Source organism: Dipodomys spectabilis, unplaced genomic scaffold (assembly GCF_019054845.1).
Source record: "Dipodomys spectabilis isolate Male_0828 unplaced genomic scaffold, ASM1905484v1 ptg000009l, whole genome shotgun sequence".
Taxonomy (NCBI): domain Eukaryota; kingdom Metazoa; phylum Chordata; class Mammalia; order Rodentia; family Heteromyidae; genus Dipodomys; species Dipodomys spectabilis.
In genome coordinates, this window is record NW_024870686.1 from 24779814 (window position 1) to 24803728 (window position 23915).

Consider the following 23915-nt stretch of genomic DNA (forward strand, 5'->3'; position numbering starts at 1 on the left):
ACAAAAGTGCTTCAGTACTGTAAAGCCAAACCAGTAGCTACCAAAGTTGTGTGTGGAAAGCCACCACTCAATTGCTTCTAGTGATTTCCTTTCATGAATCCCTTTGGCTCCTGCAAAGGTTGAAAGTGTTAAAGCTCATAAGAAGCACAGAATGTTGTGAGTTTTCTTTCTCCCCAGGAGTCTGTTTGTGTGTGTTATTAGTTGGTTTTATCCATCCATAAGCTTCTGTAAAACTCCCTGATTTTAAAAAGCCATATTTTCTTGTTTAATTGCCTGTTATGAAGTGATCTGTCTTTCATGCTATAAATGTACTGTAATGAGAAATGTTCTGCTCATTACAGACCATCAGCATATGAAGCAACGTCAAACTAGTTGCTTCACTGAGTAGCATCTTAAAGGTCAGAAAAAGGTGAGAAGAGAAAACCAACTTTACTGAATATAGACCATCTTGTACCGAATGGGGAAAGAGTTCGGCAAGAACAATCCAGTATGTAACATATGGAAAACAGTGGCATTATTTTCCCATTGCAGTGATTTTCTTCGCTCACATCTGACACCATCTTCTTATTAATCCTTTGGATTTTTCAGTTGTATTGTGCTTTTTCTGGACATGCAGGAAGGGAAAAAAGATCTGTCAGGCTCTGGAGAAGTGCTGAGGGTAGTGTGAAGAATGCACTGTATAAACAGATTAGACTTCGGGCAAAGTACAATTTTAGATGTTCTCCTCTGAGAGGTAGAAACCTGGACTCATAACTGTGACCCACACTTCCTCCTTTTTGAATCCCCACAGCTTCCTCCCTCCCGTTTCTGTAATTTCAGAGGACATTGATCTGGTCTTGGCCACAGGATACCCAAGTTCATGATTCACACGGCAGGTCCATTTTCCTGATATGCTGAGGGAAAGCTATCAATGACACAATCCCTGTGTCAGCGCAGGGAAAGGCAAGTAGAAGCCTCTCTGCCTATAGCTGGGGAAGCTCCTGTCCTTGAGGGACAGGATGGAGCATAGTGAATACTTGCTAATGGGCAGCCAGGCCCTGCCTCGAAAAGCAAAGAAGCCGAAGAAAGAGCAAAGAATCGAAAAACATTCTCTCAAAGTATTTGAAAATGTTATCTGCAGGAGCTTAATGCACATGCAACTGTTTAATTGCTCTCTGCTTCATTCACTCAATAAAGTATGGGTTTCTTTTTCTATAGTTTACAACTATTTTTCTGTCATGAAGCACTAACTTTATAGCTCTTCAAATCACTTCTTCTTTGATACTCTTGGACAGGTTTTTGGCAAAATTACAAATGGGAAATTCTCTGCAAGAATTATAGCTACATGAACAGATACATGTTTGTGTTACTGTAATTGTCTTTACATTCATTGTCTTGCTTGCTTTCAGGCAAGAGAGTAGGCTCTTGCCTGAAGGATATATAATAAAAGAATAGAAGTGTTCATCTCTGTATGTGTATGTATTGTTGATTAGGGTTCTTAAAAATTATGCATGTGTGTTTGCTTACTGGACATATAGTTCCTCCTTTTGCAAGTTGGTTGTGCTACGATTACAGCTGTCCATCTTTAGTGTGTTACTCCAGCTCATCTTTTGATCATAGCTGATAGGGATGAATGGATGTGCACCTAATAAGTAAAGTCAAAACCATGCTCTTTTCAACAGACTGTATCTTTCTCTTTTTCCATGGTCTCCAAATGTGTGAGTGAAATGTGCAACCATCCATCCAGGTGTGTTACCTTTGAATCAACACAGCATGCTTTGAAGGAGCTTTTTCAATGAACCTGTCTGAAGTCACGGCAGTATGAGAATGACCATGAGGAACCAACGCTTACCTTCCTGTACCCCCAGAGCTGGTTTCCTTTCATGCCATGACAGTCATAGAGAGTCACCGGGCTGTTGTGGGAGATGGCATCAAAGCAGAATTTTCGGGTGTGTAGTGGCTCACCAGGCCGAATATCTTCTCTCCATCCAAAGGTAAAGAGCTAGCAAAACAACAGTAGCAGAAAAGCTGTGACAAGCTCAGTTCGGAAAGAAGATCCCAGAGAAGAGGGAAAAGGTATGTCTTTGAAAAAGAAAGATCTCTTGCTACATGAGTTGCAAGAGAGAACCATGTCTCATCATAATAGGGGTGGAAAAAGCATGTTTCATAAAGTGATGTAGTAGTTAGGGCTACATTTAAGGCCAAATTCTGCTAAAAATACAAACAAGTCTGGGCAGTGGTGGCTCATGCCTGAAATCCTACTACTCAGGAGGCTGAGATCTGAGGTTGCAGTTTGAAGCCAGTTTGGGAGGAAAATGTCTGTGAGACTTGTATCCCCAATTAACCTGCAAAAAGCTGGAAGTGCGGCAAAAAGCTAGAGGTGGAGCTATGGCTTATGTGGTAGAGCACTAGCCTTGAGCAAAAGACCCCAGGGACAGTACCCAGGCCCCAAGTTCAAGCCTCATTACTGGCATAAAATAAAATGCATGCCAGGAGAAATGTTCAATTAGAGAGAAGTAGGGGGAGAGAATATTAAGATCGAAGATCCGAATAAGGAAGAGGAGACCGGAAGGAGAGATAAGAGAGAGGAAAGGGAGAAGGAAGGGAAAAAGGGAAAAAATTTTTAATGACATTTTTTATATTCATCCTGTAGATAAAATAGTACCAGATCAAATGCTAACAGTCTAAATGAACCCATGAATTACTAGTTCATTACACAGGGTTGAGCTGGATTGAAACATGTAATTTATAAGGAAAGCTAAGCTTGAGGAAGTAAATAATAGGCAAATTAATATTCTAGAGTTGGTAAGAGTAATTCTGCAGGGCAATGGAGAAAAATCTTAGCAACAGTATTAGTGTAGTTAAACACACACACAGCCACACACAAACACAGACCCACACACATCTCTGGTGATCAAACGGAAGTTTCATGGAGTAATATTTATTTATTATCGTTATTGTATTTGATACTCTGTTATTCTACTCATCCTTTTCCCATCTGAGTCTATTCTATACATCCCATTGTATTATATTAAAATGCAGTAAGTTGAGTTTTATAGTGTATCAAATTCAAAGAATTCACTTCTGTAGAAGAAGAGCATTTCGCCTGAGTTTGCCCAGGTGAACCCCACTGATGGGATTACAACGGGAGAAATCCTTTACTAAAGGGAAAGCGGCCTGGGCAAGCCCTCTGATTTCTTCCAATTAGAACATCTCAGTCAGGTTATAGTATTCATGCAGCAGGACACAAGGCAGGCTGCTCTTTGAAGCCTAGCTGTGGACTGCACCCTGCCGAGAACACCTGATGTTACATAAACAAGCCTGACCACTGACCAGGCTCTAGGTCTATTTCAGTTTTCAGTCCCTATTCAGAAAGAAAATGGAGAGAAATGTAGGACATTCCAAGGACAGCTAACAAAACCGCTTAAGTGGTGAGGATTGTGAAGAAAAAAAAATTATAGGACTGGGTGAAGTGGTCTGAAGGAAAGAAAGAAAGAATTGAAATCCAACCTAGGCAAGAGAATTGTCTGGGTAACTGAATGGAAGGTGGACAAGAGGTTTTTAGGTCAGAGGCTTGAGGTAGATTTGTGAAGAGAATTGTGTTTATCTTTCCCCAATTAAAAAAAAATAGGATTGTGGATGGAGACATATTTAGATTCGTTTAAATCTTGTGCAGGAGATGACGTCTGATCAGAACATGCTAATTCTCTGGCTTTTGAACTATTGCCATTCTCTCTTATCCTATAACTCTATTTCCCTCAACTTACTTTTGAATCCATCTGTTCAACATCTGGGAGTTGCCCAGAGTTCTCTCTCTTCTCTAGTTGGCCTTAACTTTTCCAAGTTCACCTCTCACTAATACACTGCTAACTCACTCTCTAGGTTCTGTCCAACAGCATGTCCTATGGACAGCTCATTTCCAACATTGTGAAGCCAACATTTTCTTTCCCTCTCGCCTGCCCCTGCTCTTTTATTTCATTGTGGTTGGTGGTGAGATCATTCAGTTTGTTAACTGAGGAGTCTTGAACTCTGTCCCTCTTAACTTCTTCATCTATCTAACCAATTGTCAAGTCTTGCCACTTCTGTCTTATAAATGTTTCTGGAATCTGTCTTGTTCCCTCTATCCCTGTAACCACTGCCCTCAATATCTCTTGTCTAGACAATTGCATTGACCTCCTCACTGATTTCTTTCCCATCTTCCTTCTTTGGTTCCCACACATCTGTCTTTCTCAGCCTCTAGAGCAGTCTGTTTGAAATGTCTGTTTAACTGTGTCTTCCCTCAACTGCAAATCTCACAGCCGTTTTCACATAACCCTTAGAGAATAAAGTTCAAACTCTTTATCACAGGAAGAACTTTCCACTGTCTGGCCTTTGCTGCTTTTCCCAGCTGTATCCTTTTCCTTTCTTTGATATTCCAGCAACACTAAGATGTTTCTTTTACAAAGCAGACTTTGTATCCTTCTCTGTGATTTTATTGGTCAGATTGTCTGTTGGGAAGATGAGCATTTAGCAGGCGGTCTAATCAATGCTCAACAACAGCCTTAAGATTCAGTGCACGTGTCCATTCATCTTTGTTTTCTGTTTGTTTGCTTTTGTAGGTCCTGGGGCTTGAACTCCTAGCCCGGGAGAAGTTGTTGAGCCTCTTTGTGCTCAAGGCTAGTGTTCTACCACTTGAGCCACATGCCATTTTTGGCTTTTTCTAAATAGTTTATTGGAGATAAGAGCCCGAGGACTTGTCTGCCTGGGTTGGCTTGAACTTCGATCCTCAGATCTCAGCCTCCCAAGAAGCTAAGATTACCGGCGTCAGCCACTGGCAAGCAGCTATCCATTCATCTTTGAACTGCTTCCTCTTCCTTCTCTCTTCCTTATTTCATCATGATTTATCAAGATTGTCCATGTTTCTGTATCTATCTAGACAATAAGACCTTAAGACCTTTTTTTGTGTGTATGTACGTGCTGGTTCTGGGGCTTGAACTCATGGCCTGGGTGCTGCCCCATTAACTTTTCTTACTCAAGGGTGGTACTCTCCTGATCAAGACATATCTTTACTTCTGGCTGTTTAGTGTTTGATTAGAAATAAGTGGCTCAAGGACTTTCCTGCCAGAGATGGCTTTGAACGGAGATCTTTAGATTTGAGCCTCTGGAGTAGGTGTAAACTTGTAATCAGATCTTTTGTTTTAGTGTGCATCTCCAGCATCCAAGATAATTCATAACATGTCAATATAAGTAAGTGTCCAATACATTTGTTTCAAATAAATGCAACTTACACTAATCTTAACAGAAAGTATGCTGAGTTTTTTTTTTTAAGTACTCAGAAAGTGCTTCTTCTAAATGGTACCGACACCTTACTTGTGCCCACAAGTTAATTAAAAGCAGGGTAGAAATCTGACATCCTGGTCTTCAGGTTTGCCTCTGTCTCCTTTGTTGTAAGTCTTTCCTACAGTCACCTTGGATACCAGGAAGGCCAGGCCTGATGTATTATTTCTTTATAACAAAGGACTTAGAGTACTCTAGATAGAGACCTGCCTGACAGACAGGCACTTGGATGAGGTCACTATCTTTGATGAGGACTGGAACCCTGGAGCAATAGGAACATTCTCACCCAGACTAGATTACTCCCAAGGGAGGGAGGTGATAACCAGCACTGAGATACTGATCAACTAAGCCACGCTTTGTCTTGCTTAATTATGTATGCCTTTTACTCCCTGCTCTGTGGTGAAGCACCCAGTACGCCTCACATTAGAATGAACACTGGCCAGAGTGTGCGCTACCCTTTCCTATAAGCTTGTACCTTGTCTGGAAAGCATGCCTATTCTTTTTACTCTTCTAGCTGAGTAAATCTATCTCTGCTTGCCTTGTCTGTCTGCCTAAGTTCCATATTCCATGTGCGCTGACAAGAACCTAAAGGGCTAACTTGTGGACTGCTCTTTCTCCTCTTTCTCCTTCTCTTTCTCCTCTTCTTCCTCCTCCGTCTTTTTTCCTCATCCTCGTCCTCTTCCTCCTCCTCTCCCCCCCCCCCCGTCCTCCTCCCCCTCCTCCTTTTTCTTTCTCTTGGTCTCTCTGTCTCTGTATCTGTGTCTTTCTCCCTGTTTCTCTCTCTGTTTTTCTTTCTCTGTTTCTCTCTCTGTTTCTCTCTGTTTCCCTCTCTGTTTCTCTCACTCTCTGTCTCTCTGTCTCTCTCTCTTGTCTCTCTGTCTGTCTGTCTGTCTCTCTCTCTCTCCCTCTTTCCTCTGGGCTCATAATCAGGGCTTGAATCCATGGCCTTGAGCTTTTGCTTAGCTTCTCCAGTCATGTTTGCTACTCTACAAGTTGAGCCACACTTCTATCTACTCTAGAGTTTTTTCTGGTTAATTAGACATAAAAGTCTCTCAGAATTTTCTGTCTAGAGCTGGCTTCAAATTGTGATCCTCACATCTCAGCCTCTGAAGTATCTAAGATTACCCTGATAGTTAGCCCTTATGTGTCTGACTCCCTTTTTTCTTCTTTTCGGGTAACTTCTTGGAGACCTTTGTCCATTACTGGTGACAAGAGAACTATTCCAGATAAATGAATTCCTTTTTTTTTTTTTTTAAATAGGGTGTTGTTATGGTAGCCTAGACTGACCTTGAATTTACTTCGAACATAGGCCGGCTTTGAACTCTAAATCCTCCTGTTTCAGCCTCTTGAGTGCTGAGTTAACAGGTGTATATCATGATGCCTGGCTTAGAACGATTTACTTGATTGATCCATTCTGCTTTCTATTTATATATCTCTCTCATTTTAGTTTTAACTCAAAATTTTAGTTTTTCTCTGAAAGCCAGAGTAGAAAAGGAATGCAATGAGCAGAGACTGTTATTATACAGTTAGGGAAAATCAGGCTGTCAGAGGTAAATGGCTTGCCTCTGTCTCATTTCAAGTGAGTAGATTTCCCTTACAATTTTCTCATACTTTTTATTGAATGGGTCAGTTAAGACCAAAAGCATACTTGTGTTATAGTAACTCCAAATACATCTTCATCTGTTGTCGGAAGTATATCTCAGGGCATTCTTACATGTCTTTTATTTCTAGATTTGTTACTATAGTATATTAATCATTCTTATATGTATGTGTAGATTGTTAGAATGAAATTTTCATAGAGGTTTCATGAATTGTTTTCATCATCATCATCATAGACTTCATCATCATCATAATTATCATCATTACCTGGTGGTTACATTACTACATCCCAGGAGATGTAATATTTTCATATTTGACTAATTGCTTTTTTTTGGCACTTAAATATCAACTAAACTTTTCCTCTCATGTCTTTGAAGTACTTTTTTTTTAATAGTCATTTGGGCTGGGAAGGTGGCTCAGTGGTAGAGTGCTTGCCTTGCATGCATGAGGCCTTGGGTTCAATTCCTCAGTACCACATACTCAGAAAAAGCTGGAAGTGGTACTGTGGCTCAGTGTAGAGGGCTAGCCTTGAGCTGAGGAAAAAAGTCATTTATTGTCTACTCATGGCCATTGCCAAACCAACTAGGCATGGGTCTCTCATTCAATAGGCGTGCTTTCCTGTGTGCAATTTTGTCAGAGCAGAAAGAGGCAGATATTCTGAAGCCATGTTCATCCTTTGTCTGGGGTAATGTTTCTGTGACATGAAGAGCTTCTCTCCCATCATTGGGCGGCGCTTATTGACAAAAGTATCTGATTTCTTTTTTTTTCTTCTTATACAAAAGCCTCTGCTTTGTTTTTCAAACTTGAATGGTCAGTTTGATGTAAATTGATGTTAGTTTCTCCTCTTCTTCTGTGAGTGATGCTTTTTTTTTGAGGGGGGAGTCCGGTCGTGGGCCTGAACTCTGGATCTGGGCGCTGTCCCTCAGCTCTTCAGCTCAAGGCTAGTGCTCTACCACTTGAGCCACAGCGCCACTTCTGGCTTTTTTCCTTTTTGCTTATGTGGTTCTGGGGAATCGAACCCACGGCCTCGTGCATGCAAGGCAAGCACTCTACCACTGAGCCACCTTCCTAACCCTGTGAGTGATGCTTTTAAACATACTTTCAAAGTAATAACTCATTTCTTTGCTTTACTATTCCAGTGATGTCTGTACCATTGCCTGTATAGCACTAGGTTGCAGATACAATTATTACTGATGTAGCAATTGAAAAGATTTTATTTTCTCCCCATGGATGCTTATATTTTCTTTCGTTTTTAAGGTGATTTGCAGAAATCTGAGATACACCCATTTTAGCTATGTACCCATCCTTACCCTTGCTTTCTCCAAAGGAAAGGGATTTCACTGCAGGCATTAACTTGCTCTCATCTCTGTTTGAATATTTCCCCTCCAGGTCTTTGCTTCCTCTGCAGGAGGAAAGGCCTGCTGCAGTGTTTCCTCCCCAGCATGAGCTCAGAGGCTGTGGCTGGGGCCTGCAGAGACAGAACAGCCAAAGCAGGCCAAGGGGAGAGCCCGCCTCCTCTCTTCCCTCCTCCTTGAACTCATAATGGGAGCTGGCATGCGTACTTTCTAGACCTTACCGTCCTCTTAGGATCTATTTTTATTTTTCTTTCTTGGTCCTTAAAGGAAATGGAGAGCCAGAATACAATGCTACGGTGCTAGCTAGCAGCTAAATTGATTGCCCTGGAAGAATGAATCATACATCTGCTTTCTTCACAGAAATCACATGAGTCATGACTTGTGGTCTGCCACAAAAGGCATTTCCTTATAAAGATACTGCAGGGGACTCTTTGATTTCTGTGTAACAGTTTTGTTCAGTTCTATCTTTTTTTTTTTTTCATTTCTGGGGGCGGGGAGGAGATAATGTCAAGTTTAATAAGAATCCCCTTGGTATGAAGGCCTTGCACTAAAAAGAGCACTCACAGGTTTTAATAGGTTGATATACTTTTTGTCCCCAAATTTTAATCTAAGTGTAGAGGAATGAATTATAATACTTGTAAAATCATTAACTAATGCATTGAATAAAGCTTACAGTTGGGAAATGAATCACCTTGTAGTATTTTAACCTCCATCAATATATGGTGATAGATAGTTCAGTTGGTATTCATTTTTTTCCTCCTGTCAACTGTTAATCTCCCGCTGACTCCATTTTTTTTATGCCATCTAGAGAATTGATAGCTCCTTTTTCACCAACTATATTAACTTTTATTCTGCCCACAGATTTTTCTGCTTGTCTAGTGCTGCTCTCTAGTGCCCATTTGTGAAATTACATGCCATAGGTTTTTTTTTTTTTTGTTTTTTTAAGTTTAGTCTGGGGGTGGGGGGTAGGGGAGGGGAGTGAATCAACATTTTTAGAGTGTCTACAACATGATTAGGTCTGTTTGTATGAATTTTTGTCTGTCAAACAAAATTTTGCAAGCCAGAGCAAATTTCATTCTGGAGTGTTACCCAATAGAAATATTAAGCCTGATTCAGGCATGCATCTTTCAACAAAGCAGGTGTGTTTCCTGGTTGGGCTGAATAGAAGTAGTAGAAATGAATTTAGCCTCTTATTATGTAGCTTGCCTCTTATTGTCTTTTGAGAAATATCCTTTCCTGCTCTAGATGCCAGCCTTGCTGATCACTCCTTGAGCATTCTGTCTTTTTGCCAGGCTGAGGTCAAGCTTTGCTCATTGTAGGCAACAGCCAACACGCTTCCTTCATTCCCTGGCAACATCCACCTTGCTTATGGATGGAAGAAGGAGGAAGTAAATGAATCTACCCTGAGACTTGAGTCTTATCAGTAAATCACAGAGCCCCAGAACCCTCTTTAAAGTCCATCTGGTAAGTGTCTGTACACTGCAGGATAGATTGACATAGTTGATCATGAGTATTTGGTGTCTAATTTGGAAATGGACATATGGATAGCTATCTTGGACATGAAAGAGATTTCAAGTTCAGCATCAACATGAAGTGAGTTCCTACGATTATGAGAAGGCAGAAAGTATGGCTGGGGGGCGGCTCTGTGCCTACTTCATGTGTAAGAAGCTGTAATAGTTATAATTCCTTCTAACACAGCCTTTTCTGGAAATGAGTATACTTGCCCCTGTTTAAAGATGGAGGAACTATGGCCTAGAGAGATTGAATATGTTCACAAAGCCACTTAGTTGAAATGAAAATATTAATTGGCCTGATAACTCGACTTGTGCTGTGTACCCTAGAGTATCCTGTGGATACTGATGGGTACTTCCATGAGGACCAGCGTTGACTGATTGGCTGAATTCTAGACACTGTGGTGGACTTGGTGCGTGACTGTTTCAATAGCACTGTGCTGCTTTGCCTGTAAAGCAGGGTCTGGGTGGGAGCAGGATGGCACCGAGGGGGAGGTGAGAGAGGGGGAAGGAGGTGAGGGGGTGCCAGATGCTGAATCTCTTTAATCTCCTTAATATCTTAGACATGGTAATTAGCCAACTGACAGTTTTTGTCAATGTCCTATTGTGTGGATGGTTACATAAGATAAACAGTCTGAGCTAGGCCTCTTCCCCATCTCAGCAAGACATAGACACTTGAAGAATACAGATAGAGTAATACAGAAACTTTATGTTTTTGCATTTTAGACAAGAGACACATGGAAACTGGAAGCACTGGCCGGACACGCTGTCTTGGTCTTGTGGTGTAGGCGTGTGTGGAGAGAGAAAGAGAGATGGGATGGGAAAAGCCTCTCACTGCATAGTTTTCCGATTAAGTAGGGGGCCAATCACCAATGATCTTTGTCAAATCTGTGTCATGGGTGAGAAAACATCTCGTAGAATGTCTCCTAGAGTTTCCAATTCAAATTTTTCATACTTTAAAATGAAAGCACTGGAAAGGAACAGATGTAATTCTGCTCACTATTTTTTTTTTTTCCTCTTACACAAATGACACAATATAAGGAGAGCCCCTGGTAAGAACTTTCCAAGTTTCAGATCAGGTTAGAACTGTCTTTCAATCAAAAGTAATGCACAGGCTTCATGTATCTTGGTAAATCCACACTGGGGTGTCTTCATCTCAGTAATCCTTCATGCAGAAGATTAAAAAACTACTACTATAGCAAGAGGTTCATGCAAAATATTCTTTTCAATATACAGCCAGAAGGGAAAAATAAGATTAGATGAAACCACACACACACACACACACACACACACACACACACACACACACACACACACACACACAGGGTGTCTTTCATTAAAATCATGACCTTTTGTTGGAAGCTTGCCAGCATTCTTTGTTTTACAAAGTACCATCTTGGGAAATGCAATAAGATCATAGAGAACAATTTTACCATCCTTTCTATAGTGTACCGCATATTTGTATCCATAATCTCAATTGATGACCATGACTTGAGAACAAACAGAAGCACTTACCTCCAGAGTTAGTTGGCAACAGAACCATGACTTCATTTCAGGTCTCGCATGCACCAGCTGGGCACTTGATCCCACCTCTATGCTTATCTCATCCTCCCCTCCCCCCCCCCCCCCCCCCCCCCCGCATGCCGCCTGACATACCTGCTCATGAGACCATGTCCTTTCAGAGCCGTCTTTAACACAGATGTCCAGCCTCAGCTCGGTGCCCGTGGCTCCGTGCTTGCTGTCCACACACAGATTTGCTGCCACATTTCTAATCTGTGGAAAGAAGTAAAGGGTGACACTGGTCGAGATGTATTATACTCATAAACTGACATGTTGACTTGAAGCTCCTTTGAACAACTACTTAAAGATAATTAATACAACATAGCAAAAAAAAAAAACAAAAGAAGCAAGAAAGTGGAGTTCAGAGCCGTTGTATGATTAGTTCTGGACAATCCTGGTAGAGATCAGTGAATAACTATTGTTTTGATTATTTAACTACAGTGATACCTTGGATTTGAATTCAACTTCTGGAGAAAAAGCAGTAGGTTAGGCACAATTAAATAATATCTTCTACATGTGAAAGAATATGCCACAATCACACAGCAGAAATACAGCTGTTTGCAGGAGAGGACTATGTTGATAATACAAAATAGGGAGCAGTGTAGTTGTGGAGATGGGAGGGAAGGGATGGTAGGGGAAAAACAAAGGAGAAGGCAACAATGGTTGATAAGAAAGGTACTTTTTACCTTGCTCATGTAACTGTAACCCCTCCTCTGTACAGTATCCTCACAATAAAAAACATTAAAAAAATAGGGAGCAGTTAGAACTCACGATCTCTCTGTACAGTAGGAGACTTTTTTTGTCCCCAGTGAAGAGTTAAAAATTAGGAACCTCACTTCACCATTACCATTATTAACTTGCTAACTGCTGACTTTGCTTCTGTAAATATGCTTGCATTCAGACCCCCTTTCCCTGGGAGATAAAATTGGGCAGTGACTCAAGTATTGGCCAGCCCAGATGTCCAGATATCAGCCCACCCAGGACAAGGACAGTGGTTATAGATAGTACATGTTCTTCAGTTCCAGATTAATTAAGCCATCCCTGGGACAAACCTTGACAATGACCACCTGGCCAGACCACAAACTGAGCCAAATGTCAACCAATCACAAGTCTGTAACTATGTGAACTCCCCTAACCCTTATTGTCCAAAGTAACCACCCCCCTTGAGTCCCCCGCGCCAATCATTTTACAAAGAGTGTTACAAAATTTCCCGCGTGGCAAAGTGATTGTTGGTATATATGATGACCTTTAAATGGACCAATCATGGGATGCTTTGTGTTATGCGTTAATCTTGTGGTTTTTGCCTTTAAAAGTGCCTGTAATCTCTGCTCGGGGCTCCCTGTCTGCTCGGGACAGAGAGTCCGTTTGCGCAAACGTCAAATAAACTCCTCTTGCTTATTGCATCTCCCGGCCTGGAGTCTGAGTTTTCTGGGGCGCCCTCCCGTTGATGAAAGTATCCTAGGGGACTAGGGTCTTTCACCCAGGTAAGTACTTAACTTGGAATTTTGTTATCTTCTTGCATCAAGTACCTTCTACCATTATCATCCTTGTGGGAAGTGAGGCCAAATCCAGGGCAAATGATATAAGTAAAGAATATGATGGAGGTGGATGAGTCACTTAACACTGCTGGGCGTGGGCAAGGTATGGTGACCTTATGTTCCAGTTTGACTGCAACAATATTGATTTAAGCCTGTTCTCATAGTTTAGCATTTCTCATGGATGATAAATCAGATGTGACTGTAAGGGATTGTCAAAAAGTCAATACTCTTGTTGAAATACTCTGGATAAACACTCACTACATTTCTATAGAGCACTTAGCATAGTGGGACAAACAAAGGCAATCCTTTCCAAGGATTATATTAGCATTAGGGCAGACAATGAAAAGTATTAAGAACAGAAGCAGCAACAGAAATAACAGTTGGGACAGAAAATGAGTCTTTTGTTACATATTTTTGCCTGGAAATTCCATCAGTCTACTTGTTGGTGTCATCATTGCAGCCTGTAGCAGAGTTGGATATTGGTTTTGGTTTGTCTAGTAGGTATGAAGGCTAGAAAAGCTCCATTATCTTAATCATTTTTATGCCTTTATATAGTCTTCGATTATGAAAATCTCTTTAGGTATGTTTAAGAGTAGAAACAGAGTAGGATGAACCCAACTGATAGTTTTCAGGAAGTTTCTTTTCCTGTTGAGGAAGTTTCTTTTCCTGTTGAGTAGGTAGGTAGGGAGTCTCTCAACAAAACAGAATGCTTCAACTGGGCTTGTTGGAACAGGGCAGTGAAGCAGATAGATCTGTTGTGAAAAATACTGTGTATCACAAAGGGGGTAATGAATTCTGGGTTGGGAATGGTTTGGTGGAGGGAACTATTTCATATTTCATTTACTGTAGGAGTAGAGGTTATTATTATTATCCAGGGGTGGGTGGGTGGGGAAGTCAATGTGGTGGGAACCAGTTTCCTTATTCAGGAAATTTGCCAACAGATTAGGTTCATAGTCCTCTGTGGGACCTCTAGTTTCAGGGTCTTTTCTCTGATGTTAGGGGAATGTGAAGTAATGCAGAATTCAGAGATTTCTAAGGAACGCTCTGGATATTTTGGCAAAAACAAACTGACCAACAAAACAACCAACCAGTCACCCATTCAACCAACCAACCAACCAACCAACCAACCAACCAACCAATCAAGCTGTAAGTAGATATGAGCCTGCCATATTTATTTTCCTTGCAAGCCTATTGTATTGTTCCTCTTATTATCATGGATGATCCAAACAGATAGGGAATGAAGTTGGCGGATCATTAAAATGCACATGACTTACCGTCACTTTAAAAAAAAAACCTAAAAACAAAACAAAACAACAACCAAAAAAACCCCTGTCTCTCCATCTTTCCTAAAGTAAGTACCAGGGAGGCATTTTTCTTTGGGATTTTAGGATCCAAACTTACTATTCTCTGTGGGGCTAAGGAGGAGCTCAGTAGTTGAGCATTTATTTAGCATGTTGGAGATTCAATTCCACCACTGTGGGGGGAAAAAAACCTTCTGTAAAATCAATTTCTTGTTTCGCTAGTGAAATAGAAACACCTAGGAGGGCGAAGTTAGATTTTGGAATCTCTCTCTCTCTCTCTCTCTCTCTCTCTCTAGTTCTTTCTCTGGCAGGGAAGGGACCTCGTGCGGGAGAGCAGGGTTGCACTTCTTACCTCATGCTGTTCTCAAGCTCTTAATTCTCCTACCTCAAACTCCAGGGATTAAAAGTCTGCTCCACAGTGCCTGGCAGACTACTGCTATCTTGAGCCTGGCACACTCTGTAAAGCTCCTCTTTCATCTCCTTATCTGAGTCCACTGTGTGGGTTTCTTGAAAAAAATAAAAAATAAAAAAAAGCTGTCTGTAAGCAGAAAACTGCCTGACAGAACACTAGGCAGGCGTCTCTTTTCATTCCTGGGCCTTTTAACTCACAGCTACCTTTCCTTAGAGATCAGTTATCAATTTTATATACTGAAGTCCTCTTCAGGATACTGTCATTTCCGTCACTGGAGTCTAGGACCTCTGAACCCCACATGGGGATGGGGTGAGGGAAAGAGGAAGCAGCTGCTGGTGGGTTCCTGGCTGTTTGGCCACAGAGGGTGACTTTGGTCCTAGGGACGGCTGGCTGGTATGCAAGCTCAGCCACTAGAGGGACCCTGCTCTTGGAAGAAAAGAGATGGACAAGCAAAGAACAGGAGATGGCAACTCTGCCAGCCCTGCCCCTGAACACACACACAGCAGGTCTGCTGCCGAGCCTCATTTAGTTTTCAAATGCGATGAGCTAGAAAGGTCTCTGGCAGGGATGGCAGATACTACTTTCCAAACTCTTGAATTTTCTAAATTCTCCCTCAAATGGCATCTGTGTAGACAATGGGATAAACTACTTTGGAAATCAAATTTCAAGTTTCAAAGCCATAATTGTCTACATCTGTGTAAATTCCAGCACAAAGAGTTGTGCCCGAGAGGGAAAGCTGGCAGTCTAGCACAGGATGAGATGGGCAGCTGGAGACATGACTCGCGTCCGGCCATGTTCCTTTGCTTCTCTCCCTGCCATCTCCTGTTTGGAGCCTCTCCAAAGCAAGTTGTTGCTCAGAAGTACAACTCTATACCAACTAGTAGGTGAATAAAATTCCAACACAACTGATCTGACCACTTGCTTCTTCATGTGACCAAAGTTAAAAAAAAATGAAGGAACAGTATGTACAAATGTTTTATGTTTTTTTTTTCAACATACGTCTGTACTTTAGCTAACAAGAAAGCAATTCACACACGGACACATGCGTGCCTCCAACCTAGGGCATGGAAGATGGAATAAATCTATGACAGAAGGGAGAATTTTCAGGCATTTGCCATTTTATTATCCAGTTTCAGAGATTTGAATTATTAACACTGTGTCAAGGACTCCTGCGGGAGGCTGAATGGATTAGAACGTGAGGTGGGGCTTGAAGAGGAGGGTGGGAAGAAAGGAGTAAAGAAGGAAAAAAGGGACTCTTTATGTATGACAGGATTATGGAGATAAACTCCTTGTAGACAAGGATTAGAAGAGGTCTTGCAGAGAGTAAAGGCTTTCTTCAGGTATGTAAGAGGAGGCAGGCTCAAGTTCAGCAGGGTTGTATTTCTCTTACCCAGGAAGCTTTTAGAAAAGAGGTGAGGTAGGAGAATCATGCAAATTGAAAGGTGATCAGCAAATGGAGGATAGGTAAAACATTTCTTTTTGGTATGTGTTATAAGTGTGTATGTGCGGTGTGTGTGTGTGTGTGTGTGTGTGTGTGTGTGTGTGTGTGTGTAACTCAGCTGGCTTTAAGTGATAACCTGGCTCAACGAAATGAGAGCCATAGTTTGTTAATTCGTTTAGGTAGATGTCAGGTCTTTTAAGTGGAGTAGTGGCTTTATTATTCATTCAATAAATATTTATTAAGTACTAACACTGTATTTGATACAGGGGACAAGAGAATAAGAAGACCAGTCTCTTTATGTAGCTTAAGGTCTAGTCAGGACATTAGAAAAGTGCCTTGTATTTTCCAGTGTTTCTGTCTGTGAATTTAAGATTTGGCAAAAAGGGATCAAGGTGCTCCTGTTCATGGTGTGTGGGTGATTTTAGGGGTCAAATTTAGATGCAGAGTTAAAATGACAGCAGCTACTAGGGTAGGGTGGAGAGAGACTTGAGTGGAGACATGGCAGGCTGGGTTCTGTGGAGGAGATATTCACTTAGAGTGCCTTAGATACAGGCACTTCTCAATGCTCTGTTTATCCATTTATGAAAAGTTCACCTTCAAGGCCAAGGAAAGGCATTTTTTGGAGAATGGATGGAAATTCAAAAACTCAGAAAAAAATAGTTGATGCTTTTCAGAGGCCTTCAATATCAGTGGCCAATCATTACTCTGGGGCATCTTCTTAGGGTACAGCAGTAAACCAAAGATTGGAGGAGAAATTATCCATTCTGAGCAAGATGGTGTTGAACACTGGGTAGAAATGAAGACATGGGAAGCGGCTCTGGAGGATGAGTAGAATTACCAGGGTTATTCTCATCTCTTGATTTCATTCCACACCTGAATAATCTATATAATCATGGAAGTATGTGATTTCACTCAAGAGAAGACATTGAAGCATGACCAGAAGACTGAAGGAACTCTAGGAAATGCCTCCTTTTAGAATTGTGCAAAGAACAAGAAAGGGAAAGCAAAAGGAGGATCAGAAATCAGGCAAAGGATTTCCAGGAGTTAGGAGAGGGGTTAGTACTATCAAATTCCGTACAGTAGGAGGGGAAGAGGCATTCAGCTCTGACAGGCAGGAAGTCAGCAGCGACCTTTTGAAGAAGTTTCGGAGGTGGCTGAATGAAGAAAGAAGACAGATTGCCAAGTGGACCGAGGAAACAGGATGCAACAAGAATCACCCCGAAAAGCTGCTCTTTCCAGAAGCTTAACAGTGATCAGCAAGTCATATAAAAAAGAAAAGCAGAATTGAAATGAAAACAGTTGCCGGACAGGGAGACTTGAAGATAGAATTTCAGCTCAGTCCTGATGTAATTCATGTCAGATTCAGTTAAAAAGTTAAGAGGTGTGGGAAGCAATTAAGAACAACATGGGAAGCACTACACCTATTCTCTTCATAGGACTTTCCACTCTTGAAGGTTTTTGCCTTGCGCCTATCACACCATTTTCTCTTGAACAGACCCGTTTCATCTCCAATTGCCCCATGCTTATGGCATCTAGTGACCGCTGGCAGAGACCAGCTAGTGCCTTTCATTGAAATTATGCCCAGAGAGATTTTTCTTGTGCACATTTTCCTTTCCTGAATTTACCATCAATGTAATTGCTTTGGCATGTCCCTCTTGCCTTGGGATTGACTGCAACTACTCATTTCAGAGGACTGGTGTGCATTATGCAAGAAAAAGATGAGCCCACAACACAGATATTACCAGGGGGCCTTCGATTTATAGAGTGTTCTGCTCCAAACTGTCTTTTTCTAAAGCTATCCTCTGCCACTTAAAGTTAAGTATTGTGAGTATTGTTTGAAAAACATGTCTAGCATCAACATAGGAACTTTCAAGTAAAGGGTCATTTGCCAAAACAATTTGATTTTCACGAACAGACACAGTGGAAAATTCCTATAAATAAGCAACTCCTTTCTGACCAGAGGAAATGAAGCTCGACAGTCTTTCTAACCTACTTGAGACAGAAGTGGATGCTTTCACTATCTGAACCAACATCACCCTATTGTGCATTCATTCCTTCAGGTCTGCCCTTGAAGTTTTGAGAAAGTCAGGGTTTGTGCAAGATTACGTAGCGAGCAGATGATAAGCAGAGCTTGTGTCTATGTCTCTGATTCCTAGGCCTGTGCATTTTATGCTGCATGATGGTAATGGTTACACTTAAATCACCAGAAAAGTGTGATCTGGGGTGTGAGGCTGTGGCTAATGCCTTACTGAACTCAAAAGAATAGGTGATCATTAAAGACGATTATGTGTCCTTGGATTTTATACAGAAGTGACCTTGTCAAAAGATGAATTAGAGTATGATCTGAGCAGAGACACCGAAGCAGGGTCAGAAATAAACTCACACAAACACTCAGAGAAATTCCAGGGACAGAAAATAATGGTCAAGCCACTGAGATACAAGAATGATGGGGATCACCTGTGGCTTGAATCCAAGGATCGTTATGGTGATGAGAGAGAGCATAATGGATGAACAGGAGAGAAAGATCATTTTGTAAACATTGCATGAGATCCTAGAGGGTTTTCTTTTAATGGTACTGGAGTTTTGAATTGTGCTTGTTAGACAGGTGCTCTACCTCTTGAGCCACGTCTACAGCACTTTTGGCTTCAGCTATTTTTACTATAGTGTCTCTTGCATTTTGTCTGGGCTGGTCTTGGACTGTCATCCTTCTGTCTAGCTAGGATTACAGATCATCACACCTGGTGAAGACTCTAGAGTTCAGCTTGGATTAAAAAAAAACATTTTCTGAAAGAAAACCTCAGAAAATGGTAGAATAGTGCTGACCCTTTCTGATCTGTACAACTCACAGGAAAATCTCTCTTTTATTGTTCAGTGGCCAGAGTCCACTCGGTTCTACTTGAGGGGACATTTCCTCCTGCCTTTCCCATTGGCATTGAAGACGAGACACTTTTGCTTGTTTGGACTTACCCTGTATAAAGGAGAGAATATGGAACCATTTGTATCAGAGTTCTCAGATATGGAATTCTGTTTTCAGCTTGATTTCTCTTTCACTAAGGTGTGATATTATAGTGCCATCAAATCGGAGAAGGCAATAACTTATGGTATGGGAAATTTATTATCATGAGGGCTTTGGTGAGAGAGAGGCATGGTGCAGTGAGGAGTAATTGAGAGCTGGCGTGGCTGAAGAAAAGCTTTTGAGGGCTTGGGCGACAATATCTTTTTGTGTGTGGGTATGAATTATACATACCTGTGCTATGACACCAAAATGTATTGCCTGTGAGGAACGCATTGAGCAAAGCTGTAAGCAGAACTTTAGGAGAGGTACAGGTTTACATGCGTCCTTCTTTTCCTTCCTGCAAGTAATAAAACTCAAATAGGTCCTTTATGGTAGAAAGGGAAGAGAAAAAAAAAATGAGATGCGATGAAAATAAGGTTGCACTGGAAGGTCAATAAGAATTTTGTGGAAGATTCTAGAAATAAATCACCAATAGCATAACTGAAAGTGCAGACAGTCGTTTGGGTCAGGAGTTCATACGAATTTTTGAGTATTCTGAGGAGAGAAGCCACCATTCACACTAACTCTATGGCAAGGAGTTTAAACTGGGGAATGTTGCTTTGAAGATTCGTGGAAGCCGCAGTAGAAGTTGACTTACGCATTGTATTGTGACCCCTTCAAGTCCCAAATTGCGGGGGTGGGAAACCCCTATCATGGCTGACAAATCAAAATGATTGGTTATTGTCTTCCTACACTGCCCCTCTAAATGACACGGAGGCCTCACCTCACTGTAAAATTGTGCTGGACAAGTACTTGAGTTTAACAAATATCCGATCACTTAATATGCCTGTCATTTTCTCCCAGAGTGCTATTTTGTGAGTTTCAGTATTTCTTCCAGTGGTTAAACTTATGGTTGCTTTTCCAGAGCATCTTAGACTTGCTCTAGTTCTAATACAGTCATGACAAACTTCCAATATTTTCCTTAAAGCCAAGGGCCATAAGCTCTTTGAAGACAGCACCATTTTTTAGTATAGAAAAACCTCTCACACAACATGGAGTCTAGAAAATGCTTCTTCCTTTGAATTTAGGTCAGTTGGTTGAAATGTGGGCAGGTTTAAAAAAATCTTGTCTAAAATACAGTTACAAAGCTCTTGAGTACATTTTGAACACTGTTAATTAATGGAAACCTGCAATCAAAAATCATAAGGCTGATTCAGAGAAGGATGAGACCCTTTGATCCTGCATTGAGAGGCAGAAAAATCTTTGAGACACCTGTTAATCTGTGGGCCTTTCAAATTCTCTTGACAAGTGGATTCTCTTTAATTATTCTCTTCGTCTAAAGAAAGCTAGTGAGTGGTACTCATTTTCATCTAACATAATTCAAAGGTGGTGTCTTCTGTTGTAAATTTCATCATGGCTAAGTAGAGTTTGCATACTGAAAGAGGTGACTTGGGTCTTTAAAAAAATGAAGTAGAAATATTAAATTGCATTGGCACACAAAACTATCTTAATGTTTGTGAAATATTTCATGATTTAGGTACTTACCTGCAATATTTCTCAGCAGGCTTTACTTTATCAAACCATATAATTTCCATTTTATACAAGAAACTAAAGAGTGGTAAAAAAGATATTTTCGACTCTGCTTCTTACCTCCTGCTGTAAAAATCAGACATGTTGGGGAAATAGAAACAGCTGAATTTTGAAGGGGTAGCCCTAAAATTCTGAGTCACATTGACCAGAATTCCATCATTATTTTCTGCAGCAAGGGAAATTGATGTCACATTGATAGGGAAAAGTGGGATGATAGCTCCTATAAAAAGTAAACACATAATTTCCAAACCAATGATGTTAAAAATTCCACCCCAGGTATCATTTTTTTTGCAATGGTTATAGTAATAATGTTAAAATGCTCCAAGGTTTCGGTCAGTTTTCTAAAAGACAATATCACATCTATTTCTAATCTAGGCATTTTACTTCATATCCAAATCATGATTCAATGGGTGGATAATTCTCAGAATGTGAGTTTGGGTTGGTTAAATTGTAATATAAATGAGAGGTGGCAAAAGATAAGACTTAACCATTTCCAGGACAAATGATTTTTTTTTTTCTGAAAAAGACGGATGGCACAACAAAACAGAATAGTTTCAAGAGAGTCAGCAGTAGATTTGTTCCAGTCACAGGAGCATTGGTGCAAGTATAATTTAATAAACAGCCAGGCCAGGCCAGCCAAGTGAAAGATAGGTCTAATTGTGGCTTCTTATGGGTTTGGGAGGTTGAGGTCTGGGTTGTGTTTGTGGCAGGGGCTTATGATATTATGTCAAACTAGTGAAACTTTCTTGAGAAACTTGCTCATCTGTGCAATTCTAGCACCTGGCATGGATTTTGGAACAGAGTATATATTAGTCTGCTAGGGCTGTTATAGCTGTTGTAACAAAATACTACAGATTAGGCATTTTAAGCAATGGAACTATATCTCAGTTCTATAGGCTGAAGTTGAAGATTAAAAGTAGTAAGTTTATTCTTGTAAAGCCTTGTTGACTTAGAGGATACATCTCTCTCTCTCTCCCTCTCTCTTCTTCCCTCTTTGTTTCATTTTTTAAAATAACAGCATACCTATCCTATTGGATTAGCACCTAACTCTTATGATTTATCAACTTTGTAAATCTTAGTTTCCTAAAAATCCTGTCTTTGAATGGAGTCAGTTGGGGGTTAAGATTTCAACAGATGAATTTGGGGAGGACATTTTTCCATTGCAGTGGGGAACAGTATTGTGGTTCTCCTAAAGTTAATCCAGCAGCTCCACGTCTGGGTAAGTAACAAAAGAACTGAGAGCAGGGGCTCAAACAGGTATTTGCATGGCGATGTACACAGTAGTGTTGCTCGCCACAGTCAAATCATGGAAGTGAAGTAAGGAGGCTGGGTCTATGCTTCCCCTAGATAATTAGCTCTTGATTTCCCCTGATTGTTTCCCTAGATGGTTTGTTTTTTTCTATTAGGTTTAAGTGTTTTCATCTGGTTTGCTTTGCTCATGTATAACACGTTGGGTTTGATTCCACACACCTTGTGTGGTTTTGGCCTATATAAGCGTTGTGCTAGCTGCTTTTGAGCTGTTGGTCTTTGAGAGACCAGCAGTCCTCCAGCTCTCCAATAAAGACTAAAATTTGGCCTCTTGAGTGGTGGCTTTTCTGTTTCTCACTGACTGGATTAACCGTACAACAGAAGCAATGTAATTTACAGATACATAAATAAACAAAAGATGGTGCATAAATATGATAGAATACTATCGAGCCTTATAAAAGAAACCTTAAAGGTATCATGCTAACTGCAACAGACAATTTTTTTTGCCAGTCCTGGGGCTTGAACTCAGGGCCTGGGTGCTGTCCCTGAGCTGCTTTTTTTTTTAAAGGTTAGCGCTCTACCACTTGAGTCACAGCAACACTTCTGGCCATTTCTGTGTATGAACCCAGAGCTTCATTCATGCTAGGCAAGAACTCTACTACTAAGCCACATTCCCAGCCCCGAAATAGACAACTTTTAAAGGAAATAGACTTATGATTCCATTTATATGAGGTGCCTAGAATAGTCAAATTGATAGAAACAAGAAAGAAGTTGTCAGGGAATAGGGAAAGAGGAATGGAATAGTGTTCTCTCCTCTCCCTTAACCATGAGTTAAGACCTCCACCTTCAAGCTATTTGAAGGTAGGATTTTTAGGAGCTAATTAAAGCAAGATGAGGTCATCAATAAGACTTGTGGTCTTATAAAGAAAGCCAAGCAGAGAAGTCTTCCCCTTTGCTCCAATATACCAGTGGCTGTATGAGCACATAGAAAGAAGGAAGAAGCCAGGAAGAGTCTTCAGCAGGATCCAACTGTGTGGGCATTCAGGCATCAGATCTTGAGCCTCTGAACTGTGAGAAAATGAACATTTATTGTTGGATAAGCCTATAAAAATCTGAGCTGATTAATAAAGGTGGTTACAGAATGAATTTGAATTTGATTAGAAGACTCTGGAGGTAGATGATGAGAAAGAAAGTTCTGGAAATAGATGTCATTGATGGTTGCCCAGCAATATAAATTTGCTTAATACCACTGGCATGCTAGTAAAAGGACAACTTTTATGTTCTGGGTAATAAAGCACAATGCAAAAAATAAGATACAATTCTTATTTAGTGGTGACTGGGAAAGAGGCTTTTGCCAAGATACCAAGGTGCCATGATACTGTCATGACTGCATTGTGTGTCTGGAAAGTGGGGAAACAGATCATTTTGCTGTGGGGTGAAAATCAGGAGACTCATGTCTCTAAGTAATTATAGGCTTCTTAGTGTATTTAAAACTTATGCTAGATCACACCAATAACATTTCACTCCTTTCTTCAAAAGACGAAATGTTATAAAGATATATAGTAGTATCTGTTTTTCCATAAAGGTGCATTATTTCCTTAGAAGAGAGACCTGTTTAGAAGTACCCCAAGGACTTGTGATAAATAGAGAACACTAAGGCCAACTCTAGCTGGAAAGCCTTTCTACCTTCTTTATTGGTGATCAAGTCTCATTCAATCCATACTATTTTAGATTAACCAATTAACTCACCAAGATTCTTCCCTACCCAGAGAAGAATTGAGTTGTATAATGCAAGTAGTCAGGGCAAAGCTTTCTACCTATATCACTAGTATTTTGTTACCAGGTTCTGAACACCAGAGGCATGTTTGAATGAGCTGTAAAACCAGTGTACTTTTAATTTCTGTAAACCTTTTTTATAATTCAGGTGGGGACAAGTAAGTAGAGGGAGAGGAGAGAGGAAGAGGAAAGAGTATTTGAAAAGCAGTGGCTATATGTTTTTGGGTAGATTAGAAACTTGACCTCTCATTTGCTCATCCAGAATGGCATAGGTGTGTATGACACAATCAAAAT

General features: G+C 40.7%; 1 protein-coding gene across 1 annotated transcript in view; it reads right to left on the reverse strand.

The window, feature by feature from the left end:
- Galntl6 (polypeptide N-acetylgalactosaminyltransferase like 6) overlaps positions 1 to 23915 on the reverse strand; it is an 813988-nt gene that overhangs the window by 16416 nt on the left and 773657 nt on the right. The window contains exons 10-11 of the mRNA XM_042702130.1: positions 11417 to 11533; positions 1832 to 1981 (exon numbers count right to left, since the gene is read on the reverse strand). Coding sequence (XP_042558064.1) covers positions 1832 to 1981; positions 11417 to 11533 — 267 coding nt within the window. The remainder of the gene's footprint in view (positions 1 to 1831; positions 1982 to 11416; positions 11534 to 23915) is intronic.